At 43.8% G+C, this 22,905-nt stretch overlaps 1 protein-coding gene across 1 annotated transcript in view; it reads left to right on the top strand.

Moving 5' to 3' along the window:
• Positions 1–4,327, top strand: part of DNAJC27 (DnaJ heat shock protein family (Hsp40) member C27) — a 31,590-nt gene extending 27,263 nt beyond the window's left edge. Inside the window, exon 7 of the mRNA XM_038560947.1 lies at positions 402–4,327. Within this exon, the coding sequence (XP_038416875.1) occupies positions 402–534 (133 nt within the window). The 3' untranslated portion in view covers positions 535–4,327. The remainder of the gene's footprint in view (positions 1–401) is intronic.
• Positions 4,328–22,905: the final 18,578 nt, after the last annotated feature.

The raw sequence follows: 22,905 nt of genomic DNA, 5'->3' as shown, positions 1-22,905 counted from the left end.
CTGCCAGCTCTCTCCCAGTTGCTCTGTGTTTCCCCACTTGTGCCAGAACCCCACTCTAGAGGCCTACCCTGATCACCCTGTGCCCTCATCACTTCACAGCAAAGTTTGCTGGGTGCCTGCTCCATGCCAAGGACCTTTTCACAGATCATTCTTTTACCAGGCATTTCCTTGGTGTTTCAATACTTGCTTCACTTTGAATTTCTTTTTCTACTTGTATGTAACATATAATGTATTTGTTTATTGTGTGTTTCTGAGTCTTTTAGTCCCACTTGTGAGAAAATGTAATAATGATTTGGGAGATGCTTACTGTGAGAGATATGATGTAAGTCCAGAAAGCCAAACTGCAGTGGGTGGGGGCTGACCCTATTGCTGACACATGGAGCTTGGCTTCTTTCTCGTAGGGATGAAGTCAACAAAGCCTATCGGAAACTCGCTGTGCTGCTTCATCCTGACAAGTGCGTGGCACCTGGTAGTGAAGATGCCTTCAAAGCGGTTGTGAATGCCCGGACAGCCCTCCTGAAAAACATCAAGTAGGAAGTAAGAGAAAAAGACAAATGCAGGCCTCAAGTATGAACGGACTGTCCGTAGAAGTGAAATAACCAACATGGACTTTTTTTCTCCACAGAAATCTTACTGCTTTTTTCTCTCGTGTTGTCATTTGTAAATTAGAAATTCAGGTGCCTGTTATCATTTCACAGAGTGGTGACAAGAACCAAGCACCACTTGTATGTATAGTTCATTTCCTATTTCTAAATGATCTGAATTTTTTTCCTCCTTCATTCGTAAGCTCTGTAGTGGTAGCATCCCTCACGCGCTTCACTCAGGAAAATCCAGGTTTCTGGAGGGAGGAAGGGGGACAAGAAGACCCCTTTGCTTTTCTTTTCCTTTTTTTTTTTTTTTTTAAGTTCATTGGAGAAGTAAACAGCAAAAACAGAAGGAAACAATATCAAAACCCTCAAAAGTTTGGTGGGACCTCACAAGCAAGTTGCTTTTTTTTTAACGAGTTCCTTAAGTAATATTTGAATCATCGATCAGTCCATAATTAATGAACTCTTGACAGCCCTTTGGAAGTTTGTGAATTGAGGCAGTTCCAAATAGAGTAGCCCTTGTAGGACATGCACTCTGTCCCCTTCTCCAGCCACCAGGGGGAGAGACAGGCTAGTCCTAGGAAGGAAAAGGCAGGGGCAACCAAGAGTTCTGGGAACACTGGCTATTGCTAGTCTTGCCCCTGGATCAGAGGCCTTTCTTTAGCATAGAACCAGGTGCTGGTAGTGGTAGGGAGCATCGTGCACCTAGGAAGCAGGAATCGGACCCCAAAACAGAATTGCTTGCAGGTTACAGAAGCATGTGTGTGCACATCCCCAGAGGGCAAGATCAGAGGCAAGGCCTAAGGGCACAGCCAACCTGGCTTGGGCTTGTGTGATGCCCCTAGGAGAGCCTGTGTATGAGGCTTGTGCCTTTTCTCATTTCTGCACAGTTTGCCATAGATAGGTAGGAAAGATAGGGTTACTCCTATGAGCCAGGCCTCTTTTTCACTTCCTTATCTGCATTAGTTCCCTCTTCTTCCTCTTTTCTTCTCTTATTATTATCATTATTTTTTAATATGCCACATCTGTCATTTTTCTCTTATTGAGTCCCTGGCTTTTGGCCACTGCCTCTTCCATCCTCTCTTACAAGCCCTGGTTGACCAGAGACAGTATGGATCCTTTGAGTGTTGGTGGAGGGAGAGATCTTAAGGCCTGAGTGGAAAGAATCTCTAATTTTTGCTTGGGCTTCATATTTCTAAATAGTAATATTTTTAAACTATAGATTATGAAAGCTAATTTTACATAGAAAAATATATTCTCTTGCCATAGTCTCCTCCTCAGCATCCAAGGAATGGTTGAAGATGAAGTATATGAGGACTGACCATTCTTCCAGAGCTTTCAGAACTGGTCTTGCTGTTTGACCCATTATATCTTCAGTCTCAGTACATTGCTCCTACTTTTAGCTGCACTAATTAGGCTTTGAGGTACATAAAATGTTACTGTATGTGAATTTTAAACAGCTATCTCATATTGATCACCACATAGCATTCACCTTCTACCCAAGAAAAGCCATGTTAATTTAATTCCAGCCCTCTGCAGTCTGCTGGATTCTTCTCTCCAAAGCAGCTTCCCTTTGTGTGGCTGCACTTGGGCTGCATTGAGCTTGTTGTCAGGAAACCAGAGCATTGTATTCTACTATGACTTCTCATCTTGGTGGTATTAAAAATGCTTCTTTTTTATGAATTGATTCTGATATATGATTTCCTAGGGATTTTCCTCTGGACTTTTAATTTTAAATAGCTTCTGGGACTACAGAACACCAACCCAAAGTTCTTCTGAATTTAAATTTTGCTTAAGGCCTTCATCATGCCTAAAGTAATTAAATGTAGATCTATTCTTGCAACAGAACTAGAGGAAAAAAAAAACGAGGGATTGTGCATGGTAGTGTCAGTCCAAATTGACATGGCAGGTCACTGAGTATGTATGTGGCTCTGTATAAAGCCTGTGCCAGTTTTCATCACTGTTACTAAAGACCAGATTGGTCATCTTATTCAACTACATTGTGCAGATGAGCAGTTATAACAGAGAGTTCTTTAGTGCTTCCATTCCTATATAATGAGTGACTTGTTGAAATTTAGCCTGATCTTCATTCTTAGGTCTTGGAACCCAGTTCCCAGCACCTCCTTTATTAATGTTAAGGTCGGCCATGAACTACTTCATTTATGTAGAAGAAGGAAAAAAAAAAAAGTTCAGCTTCACGGCCCTAGAATTTGTCTGAGTGCCATAATCCTTGCGCAGAATATTAAGGGATAATAAAGCATGATTTGCAATGCAAAGTTTTTTGGTACTAACTTCATACAAAACTTTGTAGACCTCTGTGTATTAGTTTAAATTCTCGGTGCAAATATATGTACTTTGTAGTTCAACTTTATGAAATTCCTTCAGCCAGTTAGGATTTCAGAATATGTTGGGGAGAGTAACAATTAGCAGAACCATTCCATTGGCTAAAAAAAATTTGATGGAGAATCTTGTTTTTCAGAAAAGAATTAAAAAGTTTGCACAGTTCTTTTGAAAGAAAGCCATTATTTCCATGTCTGAGTCACCAAGAATGAACAGTTTGAAAGCTTGTTAGAAATCCCTCGAGGCATTTCCACCTAATTGCCCATCCTACCTAAGCACTTTAAAATATACCCTCCTTTTCCCCCTCTGTTCCCCTGTGTGGCTTCTTTTGAATTGATGTTCTCAGCCATCAGCAGTCCTCTTAATTCCGCCTTGTCATTTCATATCATCACGAACACGTGTCCTTGGCCCAGTTAGCCTGTGAACATGAAAGTCTAGGCCTGGAGTAGTGTGCCGCTACCCAGGATAAATTGCTATAATCCTAGAGTGGCACGCTGTCCTTTAGGGCTTACACTTACCTCAGGAAACGTACTCTAGTGTGTTCTCATGCATCAAATTCTCAACTGGTAAATAATTTCTTTGTACCCATAAACCGGTACCTAATTCACTGCCAGTTAAAAGAGCCATAGATAAGGCAGCTAAATTTCTGAAAGAAAGCCAGAGTGAGTAAGCGGCCCCTGTAAGCCCTGAATCAGTAACAGTAGCTGTTCCTCAGAGAACAGCAACAAAATCTCGAGGGGGTGGGAGGTGTTTCAGGCCCAAGTTAGAAAGGGTGCAGCAGTGTACAGATTGCCCCTGACAGTGACAGCGCCCTTCTCAAAGGTAATTTCTGTAGGCGCCGGGATGTCACTCCCTTCTCCACTGCACTCCATCTAGCTGCCAACATTTCTGTAAAACTCTTGAAAATGAGTTTAGCTGCAGAATAGAGCTCCCTACCTTCCATTGCAAGTTTTGCAAAGTGAAGAAAGGCTCATACTTCTCATATTTGGTATTAGCACAATTGTAAGACGGCCAATAACGTTTGTGCGTTGGTTATTCTATTAAACCTTTCTGGGAAAGACGAAAGCTTAAATTCGTGATGTGGGTAAGTTAGATTGTGTCTAACAAGCAGTGCAATATTCAGCTGTGCCAGAAAGGCCCCGGTGGTGAAACGACTTGTTGGCAGGCTGGACGGTTTGGGTTAGTGTCCTGCATTGATTTCCCGTGGGGCACGTGTCCCCTTTGACTGTGAATGCAAAGTATCTAAAGAAACCCTTCGCTCTTACGAGGTAATTTACATATTTGCTTCTGTTGAAATAACTGAAAATGTTAAATCTAACAGTTGTTTATGTCTTGTATAGAGAGTGTCATATGTATTTAAGTTGTGTATTTTTATAAAATAAAGCCAAAACTCAAACACTGGTCTGTGAGCTGCACTTATTTGTTGAGTCTTCAATGTAAAATGGACTTGTCTAGGAGCAGCCCAGTCCCTCACCAACTGAGACCTTACAGAGAACATCTTGCTTGAGTTTCCGGGTGGTAAATTTAGGAAATTTTATTATCAGTCCATCAGGCAATTCTAAACTTAGTAAGTTGTGATGAAAGCATTTTGATCTCTTAAAGATGCTAATATTGTGTTTGCCTTTTTAATTCAGATGAAACTGTTACCATCCTATTTTAATAATGCAGCGCTCACTCAGCTGGATAGCTTACTAACTCAGTTAACTGGTTCCTGGAAAAAAGAATCCTTAAGTAACAGATTGTTGTGAACCCAGAATTTGGAAAGGAAAGTCTTGTAGGGCCAACCTACAGAGGCAGTGTATCTCTGAAGCCTTCACACAAGAGCTGGAATTTTCATTATGAACTATGTATGTTGTCACCTAAGAATGCCCACCACTCTTTTGGGGAACTGTTCTACCCTCTGTATCCTGCTAGCATGCTCTCAAGAGGAGCTGCCAGATTCTCCTCTAAGCCACCCTGGCTCCCTAGCCACCCAGATTGGTCCATGAGATGGGAATGTCACCCAAACTGAACCAATGGGCATCCTTCTCTGGGATCTTTCCAATTGGAGCTAGGAAAACCACCTTCCTCTCAGAAGAGTAAGATCGGATAAGTCCTGTTGATACTGGCAACTGTGATTCCAGTATCATGGAAAAATTCTGAAAGATTGAAGCAGATATTCATAAAGAGACAGAATCCTGATGGCAAAGACTTGCCTTCCAATCCCTGAGGTCCCCTGAGCAGGTTGTCTTTGAATCCATATGCCACTCCAGAATCCTTCCCACAGATCTCCAACCCCTGTTTTCTGCTTAGGTTCGTTGGAGTTTGCTTTCCATTACTTGAAACTTAATATTAGAAGATAGTAGACCTCAAGGATTGTAAGCAAGGATAAGAAAGCTATGGTCTGTAGACTGTACAACATTTGGTAAGTATACTATTAACATTTATATATTATAATATGTCCAATTACTTGATGTTTCTCTTGTTTGTTATTTGTTTTTTACTTGATGTGTCTCAATTGGAGTCTTTGGCCATATCTTAAACCAATAATAGCCAGTTGTAAACTGAAAAGCAAAATTAGGTTTATTAAATTTGTTTCAGGGTCAATTTAAGATGCAAAATACTTGTGATTTCTTAAATTTCTAATTGAATTTTATTGTTAAACTATTCATTTTCATGCATGTCTTGAGCACCTACTACATGTCAGCCCTGTTCTAGGCACTGAGTATATAACTGAGCTCAGGACTGACAAAAATCCCTGCCCTCCAGCAATTAACATTCTAGTGTCGTGTGTGTGTGTGTGTGTGTGTGTGTGTGTGTGTGTGTGAAGTTTTGAAAAAAGGTTCTTATTTTTCTATAGGCTTATTTCCTATATAGGTTTATTTCCAAAGAGGCAAGTTTGTACTTTTTGAGTAGTCTCCAAAATATGCAATTTGGAATTAATACTCTGATTGCTACTATATACTGTAGATCATGGGGGGGGGGGTGTTAAAATGCTGTATTAAGGTTTTTTGGAGAACTTAATGATTATCATCCAAAGCTCAATTTTCCATATTGGCATAAAGGAAATAGTTCCAGACTTAAGGAGTTTCTTTACATATGTTTTATAATTAATGTATTCTTTCAAAGCAGTTGATAAGGTATTTATTTGGAGGAAAATATCTAGAATTTAAGTTGTTTTAGTTAAAACAATAATGTGTACCTCTGATATCAGCCAATGAAAATTTTCATTTAAAACTGACTGTTGGGGGCAGCCCTGGTGGCTCAGCAGTTTAGCGCCGCCTTCAGCCTAGGGCCTGATCCTGGAGACCCGGGATCGAGTCCCATGACGGGCTCCCCGCATGGAGTCTGCTTCTCCTTCTGCCTGTGTCTCTGCCTCTCTCTCTTTCTCTGTGTCTCTCATGAATAAATAAATAAAATCTTTTAAAAAAATAAAAATAAAACTGACTGTTGTAAAGGATGCTATGACTTCAAAAAAATGATTCTCTCTACATCCCAAGCAGTTAGTTGTTAGTGATCATTATAAAAGCAGCCAATGCGGCCCCCAATAGCATTTTACCCAGGGAAGAGACAATAAAAGTCTGCTATGATTGAGGGAAATGAAGATGGAAGGTGCCTACATGCCTCAGATAGCAGAATGTGAACATTCTGCTAGTCTCAGAGTATAAGAGAAAACAGAAAGGTTAACAAAATAAATACTTAAGAGAGCAAAGGCATCTTAGTGGTTTAAAAGGAAAATAAACCTTTAAAAGGAAAATAAACTGGAAATAAACCATATCCAGGGTGCCTGAGTGGCTGTCAGTTAAGCATCTGCCTTTGGCCTGAGTGGTGATCCCAGGATGCTGGGATCGAGTTCTGCATCAGGCTCCCTGAGACACCCTCTGCCTTTGCCCTCTGCTCTTCCCTCCTGCTCAAGAGCTCTCTCTCTCCCTCAAATAAATAAAATCTTTTAAAAAAGGAAAGAAAGAAGAAAAAGAAACTATTTCCATTCTGAGTATCAGGGAGGAAGGAGAAAAGCCCTAAGCCAGTGTCTGTCAGATTTCTTTATTGACAGAACCCTATATTCCTAGTGAGTTCCCAAAACAGGGTCCCTGTATGTAAAACAACTAAGAACAACATTTTATGAGGATAAAATTGTAAGATAACAGTTTTAACATCACTCCTTAAAAAAGCAACTTACCAGGCAGTTCTGCGTCCCAAGGTAGATGGCAGAGTTCCTATCAGAAGATAAATTCCCATGCCATTCCCTCCCACTCACAAATATTGATGGGGGAGCACCTCACCCAAGAGACTGACGGGGCTCAAGGAAACACTCAGTTACCAGTGCTGTCAGGCACTCTGCTGGCGTGCTGGGCAGGGACTCTGTTTAGTGAAGTGCCTCGATGACATTTTAGACATAAAGGAAAGTACCATGGCTTTGCATCGTAAGGCAAAGAGCTGAGCTGCTCTTCCTAACATGAACAAGACTTAGGGGTTGGGGCTGCCAAAAGAGGAAGAAGGACCAGGTAAGATGATGTGGAAGGCTGGAGTCCTCTAAGAAGGGTAATTGGAAAGACATTAGATACTAAAAATTATTAGAAAAAAATAAATAAATAAAATGAAAATAAAAATTATTAGATATTAGGAAATATTAGGGCAGCCCGGGTGGCTCAGTGGTTTAGTGCCTGCCTTCATCCCAGGGCGTGACCCTGGAGACCCCAGATTGAGTCCCACGTCAGGCTCCCTGCATGGAGCCTGCTTCTCCCTCCGCCTGTGCCTCTGCCTCTCTCTCTGTCTCCTCTCTGTGTATTCTCATGAATAAAAAAAAGAAAAAAAAAATAGGTACTATTAAAAAAAAAAAAAGGTAATATTAGAAAGATAGCTAAAGAGAAGTGCCCAGTGACAGAAACAACCAAAGGACTTCTAAGAAGATGGATATGTTTTATAGTTAGCAGATGAGAAAACTGAGGCTCAGAGAGGTTAAGTGACTTGCTCAGGCCACATAGGAAGCTATTCAAACCTAAGCTTGCCCAGCTCTAGAACACAGGCTTGAAGTCTACGCTATCAGCCTCAGGATCGAAATTTTAATATATTCTACTTTGCACCCGTGAGTAATATTGTACCCTCTTGTCCTGTGTTGCTTAAATGGAATAAATAGGTGTATTTTTTTTTTTTTTTTAAGACCACAAATATGAGCAGCCCTGGTGGCCCAGCAGGTTTAGCGCTGCCTCCAGCCCAGGGCGTGATCCCGGAGACCCAGGATCGAGTCCCACATCAGGCTCCCTACATGGAGCCTGCTTCTCCCTCTGCCTGTGTCTCTGCCTCTCTCTCTCTGTTTCTCTATAAATAAATAAATAAAATGTTAAAAAAAAAGACCACAAATGTACAACTTTCCTTATAATGACACAAGTTTAAATCCTGCATGTGTACACAGGAATGAAGGAAACTTCTTTCTGAGGGCGTCCAAGTCAAGAGAAGTTAGCATGGCAACGTAAGTTAACAGTGTGTTAAAATATGGAATATAGAGGAGCCTCTGAACAGCTTAAAAATCATGTTTTAAAGGGCATCCACCCAGGTCAGCAACTAAAGGATAACTAAACCTATGGATCTGCGAGATAGACCCTGTATAGCCTATGTCAGCTTAAAGGTTTTGTTTCTGGGTGATTTTCACACCCTTAATTTATTCTTGTCATATTAGAACACATGAAGCCCTAAAAAAGTGGTTTCCCTCCCTCCCTCCACCTCAAAGCCCTGCCCTGGCTTTTTGTGTTAGAATCACTAGCACCACAGGAAGAAAGGTGGTTTATATTCACCAAACTGTCAAAAGATTGTCTGAGGAGAAGGTTTTAAGGGATGAAGTCAGGATAATTTGACTTTCTACCCTATGCTTGTCTATATTATTTGCGTTTTCCCAATGGATATAAATGATTTTAGTCATCTAAAAAGTTAAATGAAACAACAACAAAAAACTAAATATGGTACCTCTTTAGAAAAAGAGAAAGAAGAAAGAAAGAAAGAGAAAGAAAGAAAGAAAGAAAGAAAGAAAGAAAGAAAGAAAGAAAAGAAGAAAAGAAAGGAAAAGAAAAGAAAAGAAAAGAAAAAAGAAAAAAAGAAAAGAGAAAGAAGAAAGAAAGAGACTCAGTCCAAACTGTGGGAATCTCTAAATTGGGTGGCTCTGGGCTGTAATTAAATCTTGCTTCTTTTACATTAGTAGAAACTCCATTCTAAAAAAGAAAAAAAGCTTTTAGTCTCTTACAAGTTTGTTTGAAATGCTAACATAGCAATCAGTGCTCTCCAACTAGAATTTCAAATTCACTTAATGTAGTTACATATCCATAAACTCTTTCCTGTAACCCAGAAACAGCAGAACTGAAATGGGAAGAGCCAGGACAGAGCCTTAGCTCTCCAATTAATTAAGAGAGTAGTCTTGGGCAAGGGGGTCTACCTTCCAAGGTGCACTTTCCTCTGTTATTAGAGGAGGCTCTCGGTTAAAGAACACCTCAGGTCCTTTGTAAAGACTATCACTTTTGAAATTTGACAAAGGACTCCCAGACCTCTTGTATATCATTCTTCTACATCTCCACCACTCCAAACACAGAAAAGGAAAAGGAGAAGAAAAATGACTTTAGAAAAATGTTAGTGAGCTAGACTTCTGCTAAAGTTAGGAATAATAGGCATTGTTGAACCCTTTCGTTTCTTTTAATAAACCTCAAACTCCTGCTACACGCAATCATGATTTTTAGCAGCTCACTCTACAAAGGCAAATAGTGTTGGAAATTTTTAGTAACAAGTCCACAAGACTCAGATGTACAAAGACATTCTTTATTCCTATAAAACGGAAGTCATCTTGAGTCCTGAGCTCACATTTTCCACCAAAGGTGGGAAAACTTAAAAGTTGCCTCTTAAGGCAAGTTAGTCACTTCTGGTTTTAAACATGATCAGCTCTAAATTAAAACCCAGTAAATGCAAGACCCCCTCCTCCTGACACCTCTACCCCTTGTCTTCCCAGAGGAGATCTAGACTTGGGCATTGCCTCTCATCTTGGCCGAGAGAAGCATTTGTGGGCCCTCTTGTCCCTCATCCTTGCTGGCCTCTAGCCAGTCCCGCCTGCTATGCCATTTGCTGCCGACGTCATGGTCCCACCAGGGCCTCCAGACCCCATGTTCTCCTGGTTGTGCAGGCTGGCCCTTGGCTTCTTCTGCCCTGTTCCTTGGGCCCCTTAGCTCCTCTACATCCTGTCCTCCTGGAGGGTCAGTTATTCCAGGCCACTTTTCCCCAGCCCAGCCACAAGGCCCAGCCCTGGGGGCCCCTCCCAGTCATGGTCACTCTGGCTCCGGTGTCCTAGCAAGTGCAATGTCACACCAGGCTTCCCCCAAAATTGCACCCTCTAGGCTATACCTTGGAAGCCACCTTGAACTTTTTTATTACGTGGCCCTAGGAGTTACTGGTGTGCTAGCAAACTGGCTGGGGGCAGGGGGAGGGGGTGCAAGGAAATCCTGATTTGTAGCTTTTGCCCAATTGTTGTATAAATACCCTACTCTTGGTAGATTTCAAGCTGGGAAGACACGTCAACAAGTTTTCATAACCATGATACCGCAAACTCCAACTTGGCACGGCTCACCCCAGGAAAGTGTGGGAGTGGGCAGGGGCTTGTAGGCATCCTCCCACACCTAAGCTCTCCCCACACCCTTCCCGTTCCTCCCCTCTTATCTCTTCAACTAGATGGTTAGCTCTTCCAGGCAGGATTACATCTCAAAGCCCTGGCTCCCAAAGCACTTCTCACAGTGACTGCAGGAGGCACTCAGTACTTATGTTGATGGATTACATTCCTTAACAATATTGCCACTAAAGACTCTTTTTAATTCAATTTTGTTTCTTTTTACTAAAGTATAATTGACATACTGTATCCTGTTAGTTTCAGGTGTACATCATAGTGATTCGATAATTTTATACATTATGAAATGATCCCCCTGATAAGCCTAGTTACCATCTGCTGCTAAGGACGTTTAAAACCCCACTGTTCTGCTCTTAGAGGCATAAAGGTGGCTCACTTCTTGTGCTTTTCCCTACAAACCAGATGAAATTAATCCAATGCCCCTTAGCTCTTCAACCCTGCACAGAGAGCATGCCTGTCATATTGCCAGGGATTTTTTTTTTTTTAAGATTTTATTGTTTAGAAAAAACAAAACAAAAAAAAAAGATTTTATTGTTTAAGTAATCTCTACACCCGTCGTGGGGCTTACGCTCACAAACCCAAGATCAAGAGTCACTCCACCAACTGAGCCAGCCAGGCACCCCACCCAGGGAATTTTTAATATGGTGAAGTGTGGGGTTTCATGAAATGCATTTAGTGGGATGGATTTGGTTGAAATCAATTTATATCATGATTTAAATTACTGAGCAGGAAGACCTGTCTTAACTCACTAGCAGCCTCCTATCAACATTGTAAGTGGGTGTTAAGTCTTTGATACACTTTTTAGCCCACAGTATATGACTCCTTGCAACAAAGACTGACTGAACACTTAATATGTGCAAAGAAGGTGCTTCTGGAACTGAGGAAATGTGTAGGACAATGATTCTCGAAGTGGGATCTGGGACCAGCATCCTGGGCCACCACTGTTCCTCAAGGGGCAGCTGCACCTCTACCCCCTCATTTATCCCAAGAGACTGACTGACTGAGCCACAGATTGCTCAGAGCCTTGCCTGCTGCCCCTGTGCAATCAAAAAGAGAACAAATTTGGGAAGTGGCTCTTCTTTTCCTCCCTCCTTATAAACCTCTTGCAAGCCTTCTGTTGCCCCATAATTATAGTCGGAATTCCTACTGTTTACTGAGCACTTGCTAGAAACCAAGTCCTTTCTCAGCAATTTAAAAGCATTTTATTTCAATCTCACAGTGACCCTTCAGGAGAAACATTCTTTTTTTTTTTTTTAATTTTTTAAGTAGGCTCCACATCCCACATGGAACCCAATACCGGGCTCAAACTCATGACCGTGACATCAAAGCCAAGATCAAGAGTCGGACACTTAACCAACTGAACCATCCAGGTGCCCCCCAGGATACACATTTTATCCCCAAACTATGGATAAGGAAATGTGCTCAGAAAGGTTAAGGAAGTGATCTAATACCACAGTCGTGTTGCCTTATGGTCCCCCCAAAGATATGTCCCTTTAGAACCTGAGAACATAACTTTATTTGGAATAGAGTCTTTTCATATGTAATTAGTGTAAGGCAAGGCTCTTGAGATGAGATCTCAAGCCAATGCCACATCCTTACAAGAGAAGGAGGAAAAGACAGAGGAACACAGAGAGAAGACCATGAGAAGAGAGAGGCAGACACTGGAATTCCAAAGCAGCAAGCTAAGGAAGGCCAGTGGTCACTGGCAGCTACCAGAAGCTCAGAGAAGGGCAGAAATGGATTCTCCCTCAGCCTCCAGCGAGAACCAAACCCTACTGACACCTTGATTTTGTATTTCTGGCCTTTCAAACTGTGAGAAAATAAATTCCTGCTGTTTTAGGCTACCCAGTTTGTAAAACTCGCTATGGCAGCCCTAGAGAACTAACATAATCGCTGAACCATTCTAAGAGTGGAACCTGTGTGCAGACTGGGGCCTGACTTCAGAGCCCATGCCTTTTGCCACAACACCGCACTGCCTTGGCCTGGTTATAATTCAGCCTTCTTCTACCTTCTCACATCTCTACCCTCCTGTGTGCCTTCTTGCTGTTCTCTGAACACAGTCAATACTCTTCATGGCTTCTGTACCTTTGTAACTCCTGCCCTCTGGACCTGACACACTGTTATGGACTCAATGTTTGTCCCCCACCTTCCTCCTGCCACCCCAGATTCAGATGTTGAGGCTCTAACCTCCAGCGTGATGGTGTTTGGAGGAGGGAGTATTTGGAGATAATTAGATGAGGTCATGAGGGTAGAGCCCCTACGATGGGATTAGGGTCCTTGTGAGCAGAGGAAGAGACACCAGAGAGTCTTCTGTCCAGCAGGTGAAGACCCAGTAAGAAAACAGCCATCTGCAAGCCAGAAAGAGAGCTCTTACCAAGAACTGAATCTGCAGACACCTTGATCTTACACATCCATCCTCTAGAACTGGAGAAATAAATGTCTGTTGTCTGAGCCCCCCTGTCTGTGGTGTTTTATTCCAGCAGGCTCAGCTGCCTAAGGCACACATCCTTTCCCTTCTCCTCTTTGCCTCACAAACTCTTACTGAATTTTTATATCCACCTCAAATGCCACTGCCTCTGATTTTTTTCTAGACTCACTTCTGCTACTCAGGCACATTTAGCAGATTTTCTCCTTATCAGGGCAAGGTCTCCTCAATGTATTACTTCTTGGCAGTCAAGAACTTTGTCTTTTCTGTCCTTGTGTTTTCAGTGCCTAATAAAAACATAGTAAGTATGTAAGTATTATTTGTAAATAAGTATTTGATGAATGAATAAATGAATGAATGAATGAATGACCTGTGTTGCTGCACTGTGGAATAGACTGTAGACCCTTCAACCACACGATTCTCAACAGATTGAATGTTGATTTAAAGGGGGCCTGAAAAATAAAATAAAATAAAAGGGGGCCTGAGAGTAAGAAAATAAAAGCATATAGGTGCTGTTAGCACCCAAATATGTTGCTCACTAACCAATAAAATCTTGGTGTAATTTTCTTGATGATATTTGTCTAAGAGTTGCCCTAGTTTGTGGAAGTTCCTCATAAAAATGATCAGAGAGTGGGCTTTGCCAGGAATCAGGTCTGGCCTTTGAGGGAACCCACACTGTTGATGGCCTATCCAATCGTCATTCCTCCCTTCTTCCTTGCTAGCAGATTCCATAATGGACATTCCTGAGGGCAGCTTTTGGGAAAGATTTTGTACCCCTGAAAAGAAAGGCATAGGAGGAAACTGTTCCTCTTCTTCTGTGGTACAATGTCCTATCTGCATATGACCCTGGATTGTGGCCCCATTTTGCAACCATGAAGAGTGTTAGCTTATGATGGCAAAGCTGATATCCTAAGGGTGGCAGGGCAGAAGGTGGAAAATCTCGTGGACCTTAAAGAGGTTATTAATAACCATTGAATAATGAACCTTAGATCTGTGCTGTCCAAAGACTGGATAGAGGTCCTGTCCAGAGATAAGTTATAGGGTTGCCTGGGTGGCTCAGTTGGTTAAGCATCTGCCTTTGGCTCAGGTCATGATCTTAGGGTCCTGGGATTGAGTCCCTCATTGGGCTCCCTGATCAATAGGGAACCTACTCCTCCCTGTCCCTCTGCCCCTCCCCCTGTTTATGTACTCTCTCTGTCAAATAAATAAAATCTTTATAAAAACAAAACAAGACAAAAAAAGACGCATAATAGAGGTAATATATTTCTCTACCATTTAAGCCTTTTTTAAAAATAATTTTTTAAATTTATTCACGAGAGTCACAGAGAGAGAGGCAGAGACATAGGCAGAGGGAGAAGCAAGCTGCCTATCGGGAGCCTGATGCAGAACTCGATCCCAGGACTCGATGCTGGGACTCGATCCTGGGACTCTAGGATCATGCCCTGAGCCAAAGGCAGGCACTCAACCACTGAGTCACCCATACATCCCTTAAACCATTTTGTATTGGATTTGGGATTACTTAAAATGGAAATCATCCCAACAACTATCATACAACCCAACTGCCAAAAATACCTCTCCGGCTCCACCCTGGGAGAGAAGTCTGAGAACACCACTGTTTTCAATTTATTGAAGAAAAGTTCTGCATGTTGAACGGCAAGCTTTACTCTTGAGAGGCATAAATCACCAAGCTTTTAACAGTTCAGAATGTATCCATTGATTCCTAAGCATCCCTTCCTCTGAGTACTTATTCAGTGTCTTCTCTGTGTAAGTCACTCTGCTATGCTCTGGGATGAAGATATAATGAACAGTAAGTATCAGCTTATAGTTTGTAAATCCTCCTTCATGTCATTCTCTCCAAAGTTATTTAAATGTGCAGCTGGCCCTTGAACAGCACAGGGGTTAGGAGCACCAACATCCATGCACTTGAAAATCTGAGTATAACTTCTGACTCTCCCCAAAATTAGCTACTAACAGCCTATCTTTGACCCAAAGCCTTAATGATAACATAAAGATTTGATTAACACGTATTTTGTGTTATATGTATTGATACTGTATTTTTTAAAGACTTTATTTATTCACGAGAGACACTAAAAGAGAGAGAGAGAGAAGAAAGAGAGAGAGAGAGGCAGAGACACAAGGCAGAGGGAAAGGCAGGCTCCATGCAGGGAGCCCGATGTGGGACTCGATTCTGGGACTCCAGGATCACGCCCTGGGCCAAAGGCAGAAGCTCAATGGCTGAGCCATCAGGCGTCCTGATACTATATTCTTAGGAGAAAGTAAGCCAGAGAAAAAAAAATGTTTTCAAGAAAATCATAAGGAAGAGAAGTATATTCATGGTACTATACTTTACCAAAAAGAAAAAAAAAATCGTGTATAAGTGGACCCACGCAGTTCAAAACCGTGTTGTTCAAGGGTCAACTGTAAATTATTTTTGTTTAAATGCATGTTTGAAAAAAAATAAAATAAAAAATAAATGCATATTTGAACTTAGACTTCATTAAAACAAACAAATACACAAAAAACTAATTCCCACTTATAGCTACAGGAATACAAAGTTATGAACAAGATGAAAAATCTCCAGTCCATCCAGGTTAGTGTCTGACTGTGACTTGCAGAGCAGCTTTTATGAAGGGAAGCCTCAGCGCCTGGGGTGGCTCAGTCTGTTAAGTGTCTGACTCTTGATTTCAGCTCAGGTCTTGATCTCAGGGTGGTGAGTTCAAGCCCCACGTTGGGCTCCATGATGGCTGTGGAGCTACTTTAAAAAAAAAAAGGAGAAACAAGGAAATGCAGACCCTGTGAAAGCGACAGGATGGATGATGCAGGCCAAAGCTGAGCAGGCCAGGGAGATGGGAGACGAGCTCTCGACCCAACAATGAGAGCAAGTCCCTGACATCACGGGAAGGAGAGAGCGGCAGGCTGCAAGCTGGCAGAAAGAGTGAGTCAATGCTAGCAGTTCCTAAAAATAGCAGAGCAGGGGCTATAAGCTTTCCCATTTGAAGAGACTTAAAGCTGACAGGTAGTGTGGGCTCTGAAAGGAAGGACTAGAGTCATCTTGACCCGAAAGCCTTACCCTGGAGGTTTCTGGGCCCCCACTCAGCTGTGAGGACAGCAGTCACCTGCCTCTCCCTTGTCAGGGCTGGTTGCATGTAGAGCCAGAGGCGAACTGGAGGGGGAAGAAGAGTGAGAGATCGAACTGCTGAAACCCACTCTGAACCTATTTCACTGAGATGAGTTTTAATCAAGTGAAAAAGTTTTAAATTAAAATAAAAACTCTAATTAGAAAAAAAAAAAAAGGACTAAGCTCTCGACCTGGTTTTGAGAAAGCTTAGCACACCTTCCACCGAAGGTACCACTTTCAGAAAGGTGTCTGGCCTCCCCCACGTGGCACAGCAAGATTGGAAAAAAGAATGACAGAGTGGGTAGCTCATTTCTTTCCGCCAGCACTTGTGCGGTAAACAGCATCCTTTTTAAGAACACAAGAGGGAATACAAAGCCAGCATGAATTATTTAACAGCTATAAAAATTACTATCTGTAAAAACACACGAATATGCTTACCCCCAAACCTGAGCGTGTCTGATTTGGGTGTAAGTCAGCATGACAGCCCATGCGCGAGGCCTGAGCATCTTGTGGAAGGAATCCTAGAGAACATTACTTAATTTGGACCACAGTCTTCCGGTACTTTTTATTTTGTGCCTTCTTGCCAGTTTTCCCTTGATAGTCTCTCCCTTTTCCAAACCATCTTTTATTCCAAATCAATCCTCGGAGAGAACGTAGCCAGTCAGGACCTGTTGCTTGTCCAGATGAATCCTCGGCAACTGTAAAGCGTGAAGCCCAAACACAGACGCTTTAGCTCAGCATTCAAGGCCTTCCCTGATCTGGCCCCTTTCTACCTTTCTTGCCTCCCCACGACTTCCCTTTCGACACCCTTCCACTCTCCACCTGCGTTGGCCATTCCCGTGTCCTGGCTGGATGTCCCCACCTCCGCTCATGCTGCTCCCTCTCTGTGGGCTGTCCCACCCTCATCCTGGGCAGATACACTTTCCTTGCTTCCTCCCAGATGTACCCTACTGCGTGGAGCCTTTTCTGGTTTTCTCTTTTGACACAAATGTTATGAATGCTGCTTAGTAAACTTCCACAAGAAGCTTGACCTGGCAGAAAGAAGGTAAGGTGGCAGCTAGAGGGAACAAAGGGGCTAGCAGGGTTGGGGTTCATGGTTTAAGATGGGAGCAGCCTCATCTGTTGAGGAGAGAAGGGGAGAGACTGGGTTGGGTGTAAGGGATGGTCTCCGGGGCAAGGGGAGGAGTCAGCCCCAGAGAGGAGGCAGGGACCTCTCTCTACAATTTCCATTGTACTGTGTGGATCCTATATGCTCTGATATAAGGGTGGCAGGGGTGGAGGTGGGGGTGCTTGGAAAGCCACTGTGCCTAGAAAATACCGTCTTCCCTTACCTACTTAGTGAAATCTGAAATGCCATTGTTCTGACATTCCTTTGACCCATGTCTTTGACCATCAAAGGTGCATGTGCGCGCGTGTGCGCGCGCACGCGCGCGCGCGCGCGCGCGTGTGTGTGTGTGTGTGTGTGTGTGTAGATCATTGTTAGTGGAGTACCTCTCCCTCTCCTGCTTCTATAGATCCCCTGAAGAGCTCTTCTGGACTCATTAACTGTCCTCTGGTGAAATGGGGAACAGGAACTGTGCGGGACCCATCTGCTTGGTCCTCTCACTCTGTTCCCATTTGCTGCTTGGGTGAGAGATGGGGTGCATTTTGTCCTCTCACTTCTGTATCCCCGGGCAGGCTGTGCCCCTCCAGGGGGACCTTTGGCCACCTCCCACAACACCTGGGACTGAGTAACGGGGTTCAAGTCCAGAATGAAGCATCATCGCAGACTGTGGCCACATGTCTGAGCTCCAAGCTCTGGCTCAACATCCATCCCTGGGGATTTGTGCATCCCATCTGCCTGCTTCCTGGGTCTGCTTCCTAGGTGGCTCAGATGGAGGAGCAGGTGGAGGCGGAGCTGATGATCACCTCAAGACCTCAGCAGGTAACATGCAAGCAGTAACATGCAAGTCACTCCTGCTTCAGGTGGATCACTCTCCAGGCTCTGGTCCTGAGGGGGAGAAGTGAAGAAGAGAAGCTGAGAGGCCTAGACACTGGGCGAGGGGAGGGGTTGGTGCCCTAGAAGACCGAGGGAGACAGACAAACCTCGGCCCTGCAGACCTGGGCTTCACTGCACTCCGACTTGGTAAATATAATCCTAAAGCCTGTACTCAGTGTTTCTTATTTTAAGATTTGAAAATGGGTCAGCGGTATGTAAATCAAGCTGACCTGAGTCCTTCCTGGGCCAGAATGCAAAGACTCCCCTTGGGTGTTGTTGCCTGTTGTGGGCCTGCTGTCTGGTTTTCCACCCTTCCAACTGGGCTGCCTTCTTGCCCCCCAGGCTGGAGGGGATAACTCTGGATTTGAACACACATGCCTTAAAGCAGAGGCCCAGCCAGTCTCCTGCTTTGCTTTCTGAACCCCACACCCTGTGGTCCGGCACTAACTTGACACCTGTCCAAGCGGGGGGGCAGGTTACTGAGTCTGTCATTCCTTCAGCAATGACTGATGGGCGGGGTGGGTCAGATTGCTCAGCACCTGGGTGAGCAAGGCCCTAGGATGAGGTACATTGGTACAAACTTGGCCGTGCCCTTTATCTGCTATGGAACCTTAGGCAAGTTCTGAACCTAGGCTCAGTTTTCTCATCTGTGAAATGGACATAATAATGATATTTTCATCACAGAACTGTTGTGAAGGTACATGAGATAAGGAGCTTGGGGCCCAACCAAGAAACATGCTGGATGCTAAAGACTTTAGAATTGAATCAGAAAACAGTAAGAAAACTATAGAGGGGGATGCCTGGGTGGCTCAGCGGTTGAGTGTCTGTCTTCAGCTCAGGTCATGATTCCGGGGTCCTGGGATCAAGTCCCGCATTGGGCTCCCTGCGAGGAGCCTGCTTCTCCCTCTATGTCTCTGCCTCTCTCTCTGTTTCCCATGAATAAATAAATAAAATACTTAAAAAAGAAAAGAAAAGAAAGAAAAGAAAAGAAAAGAAAAGAAAAGAAAAGAAAAGAAAAGAAAAGAAAAGAAAAGAAAAGAAAAGAATAGAGATATTTGAGCAAGTGCAACAATCTAAACTGCTTCTGGGAGACAATTCCAGTGGCAACATGTAGGGGGTTTGGAGAGACTTGGAATGAATCCTGTGAACCTCAGGCATTCATTCTGCTGTGGGATCACCTCTTGTTCCCAACCAGCCTTCCTGGAACAATGAATCTGTTCTGTTAATGCAGATTAGGTAACTTGGAGCAGAGTGGCGGACCTCTTAGGCAAATGAGTTCCTTCTACAGCTTTCTCTAGCATTAAAAGATTTCAAGGGCCTCTTTCCTCTCAGAAAAAAGCATCTTTTCACAGACTTTCAAGATGGTTTACAATCTCCAGGCTTAACCTGCTAGTGCCATTTAGCGCAGCAGCAAGATTAGAAACATCCAGGGAAGATTCGTTTAGGAAAAATGAACTACCATGGGTCCTTGCTCTAATCAGCACTGCCCGGCCATCCTTTCAGGAGCTTATTGGGGCAGGTAGAATGATGGCCCCCAAACTGTCATTATCCCAATCTCTAGAAATGTTACTTTACATGGCAAAAGGGATTTTGCAAATATGATGAAGGATCTTAATCATATTTGCAAATATGATGCAGAGATGATCCAGGTGGGTCTAGCCTCATCCCATGGGTCCCTAAAATTGGAAAACCCTTCCAGGCCCTGGTCAGAGGGAGATGTGGCCATGGAAGAATGGCCAGAGAGGTGTCACCTTGCTGGGTTTGAAGGTGGAAGAAAGAGACCGTGAGCCAAAGAATGTGGGTGGTCTCTAGAAGCTGGAAAAAGTGAGGAAATAGATTTTCCCCTAGTCTCCAGAAGAGAATGCAGCCCAGCCAAAACCATGACTTCTGCCCAACGAGACCCATTTTGGACTTCTGACCTCTGGAACTGGAAATAAGAAATTTGTACCATTTAGACACTACATTTATAGTAATTTGTCATGGGAGCTACAGAAAAAGAGTACATTTACTATGGGCTGACTTGATGCTAAGCACATGAGGACCAACAGCTTAAAAAACCAAAACAAGGGGCTCCTAGGTGGCTCAGTCAGTTATTACATTAACTTAATTTCAGTTAAGCTGAAATTTTGATTTCAGCTCAGGTTGTGATCTCAGGTTTGTGGGATCAAGTTCTGTGTCAGGCTCCTCACTCAGTGGGGCGTCTGCTGGAGATTCTCTCTCTCTCTCTCTGCCCCTCCCCTTGCTCTCTCTCAAATAAATTTTTTAAAAAAGCAAAACAGCATCTTTTTTCCAACAGAACTCACATTCTATGGGGAAGAAACAAGACTTATGAACAAACAATTATACACTGTTGTTTTGGGCAGAATGTGCCATAAAGAAATATGAAGCAGGGTGAAAGGATGGATGAGAACACACTGCCCACCTTTGAGGAATTCAGCCTGAGTGGAAGACAGGTGAGCCCACTGTCCTCACAGTGGTTCCCCAGGGGCTGCCCCTGCTGGGGATCAGAGAACACCTCACAGACCAGGTGAAAGGGGAAGGGGGTCTTTGGGGATGAGTAATAGTGTATCCAGGGGAGAACAGGGGGAAGAGAGATCTGGGCAGAGGGATGGCATGTGCAAAGTGATGAGGGCATGAAGAGTGTGCTCAGAACTGTGAGGAGCTCAGGATGTGACTAGGCTCAGGAGGAGTAGCAGGGCAGTCGGGGTAATGGCATGGACCTTGGGCGTCTCCAGCATTCCTGCAGATATGGAGAGAATGAGCCCCCCATGAGATCTGGAGGCATGATCCAGCGATAACACCCAGTGTCTGTGTTCTCGCAGTCCTGTCTCGTACCTCGAAACAGATACAAATTCGTGTGTTCCACTCACCAGTCAATCCCTGGTGGATTCGCGATAAAAATAGTGATTAAAATTACTTGCCAGTTAAGTCACTCAACTTCCCTCCAAGGGAAAAAAAAAAATCACTTCAAGTAGAATTGAAGTCTGGGAATAACTATGAGGTGGATTTTCCCAGCTCCTGGCACATCTCTGGGTAATTGAAGAAGCTCTGTGATCAGAAAAGAGGAGCCAACTGATCTGTTAGTTTAATTCAACGAGGTTTACTGATAACCTACCAGGGGCTGGCACTCCAGGTATGAAGGTAAACCAAGGCCTTGACCCTGGGCTCAAAGTCCAGTGAATGGGATGACAGGTAAAATTAGAACAAATGTTTAATACTAGCAAATATTAAATACAGGTATAGAAAATGTGCTGTTGGATCCTATCTTTGGGTTCTGTGGCTCTCATAACAAATTACTACATGCTGGGTGGTTTATTTTTTTTTATTTTTTATTATTTTTTAAAGATTTTATTTATTTATTCATGAGAGACACAGAGAGAGAGGGAGAGGCAGAGACACAGGCAGAGGGAGAAGCAGGCTCCATGCAGGGAGCCCGATGTGGGATTCGATCCAGGGTCTCCAGGATCAGGCCCCAGCACCAGGCCCAAAGGCAGGTGCTCAGCCGCTGAGCCACCTGGGCTACCCTGCCGGGTGGTTTAAATATATTCCATTGCCATTCCAGAGTCCAGAAGTCTGGAATCAAGGTGGTCAGTAGGCCTGCACTTCCTCTGGAGACTCAAGGAGAGAACGCCTTCTTGCCCCTTTGGCTTTGGGTGGCTCCAGGTGCTCCCTGGCTTGGGGCCCCATGCCCCACCCTCTGCCTCCATCTTCACATGATCTCCTCTGTGCCTGTCTCTCCAAAGGACACTTAGCATTGGGACTAGAGCCATCCAAGCCATTCAGGATGGTCTCATCTCAAAATCCATAACTCAATTACATCTGCAAAGACTCTTTCTCCAAATAAGGTCACATTCACAGGTTCCAGGGCTTTGGACATGACCTAAGTAAAAAAAAAAAAAAAAAAAAAAAAAAAATCACTGATGGTCGTTTGGTGCAACTTGAAAGAGAAGGTGATATCCGAGCCATGAATTGACTGAAGGGTGAGAGGGACAGGATCAAGGGTGATTCCTGAGCTGGGGGTGAGACAGGTGGAAGGAGCAGCGATGGGGATGGTAGATTGTTTTCATCTGTAGTGAGGGCTCTGTGCCATCCCTCTCTCAGCCCTTCCAGCGTGACCTTCCACCCAGGGGTCTCAGCCTTGCCCTTCTGGGCATTGTGACTTTCCACCTGTGAGAGTGACTATGAAGTTAGAGACCCCTCTCCTCCCGGCATGGGCCTTCTCTCACCATCTCTTGTTGTTCTAAAATCTTTGTCTGCTCCTTCTTATCCCCAGCAGGCTGGGGAGAGGCTTGTTAGCACATATTTCTATGGTGCCTCTTCCCAGAGGGGCCCTGGTTTGAGTGCTTTTGGAAATGTGACATTTCCACAGAGGCCTTGGGATTACTCAGCATTCACACATTGCTTCACACTCCATGGGCATGTGTCCTGCCTTCCCCAAATTTAACCTGTCTAGGCTTCGACTTCCTCATCTGGGCTGGAGCAGAATGATGGATGGACACCTTGAGTCTCTTTCCTCTGACATACAGGGAGTCATGATTCTACAGGCCACTTCTGGCTGTCAACTAAGCACCTGGTCTCTGAGATCGAGGACAATCTTGGTAAGGAAGCAGCAACAGACCGGAGGAAGCTTCTTGAGAATTACTGCTTGAGCCAGATTCCTGTGTGGCCTAGAGCACATTTGGCAACCAGCCCTCTCTCTGAGGCCCCTAGCCTTTGGGCCACTGAGCCCCAGTTTTCTCACCCATGTAATGGGGATGTTAGTACTTACCTCATAGACCTATAGGAGAGAGCGCAAACCACACAGCATGGGTGCTGAGGATACCG

Source organism: Canis lupus, chromosome 17 (genome assembly GCF_011100685.1).
Source record: "Canis lupus familiaris isolate Mischka breed German Shepherd chromosome 17, alternate assembly UU_Cfam_GSD_1.0, whole genome shotgun sequence".
NCBI classification, from domain to species: domain Eukaryota; kingdom Metazoa; phylum Chordata; class Mammalia; order Carnivora; family Canidae; genus Canis; species Canis lupus.
The sequence above is the reverse complement of the archived record's forward strand: the minus strand, read 5'-3'. Positions and strand labels throughout refer to the sequence as shown.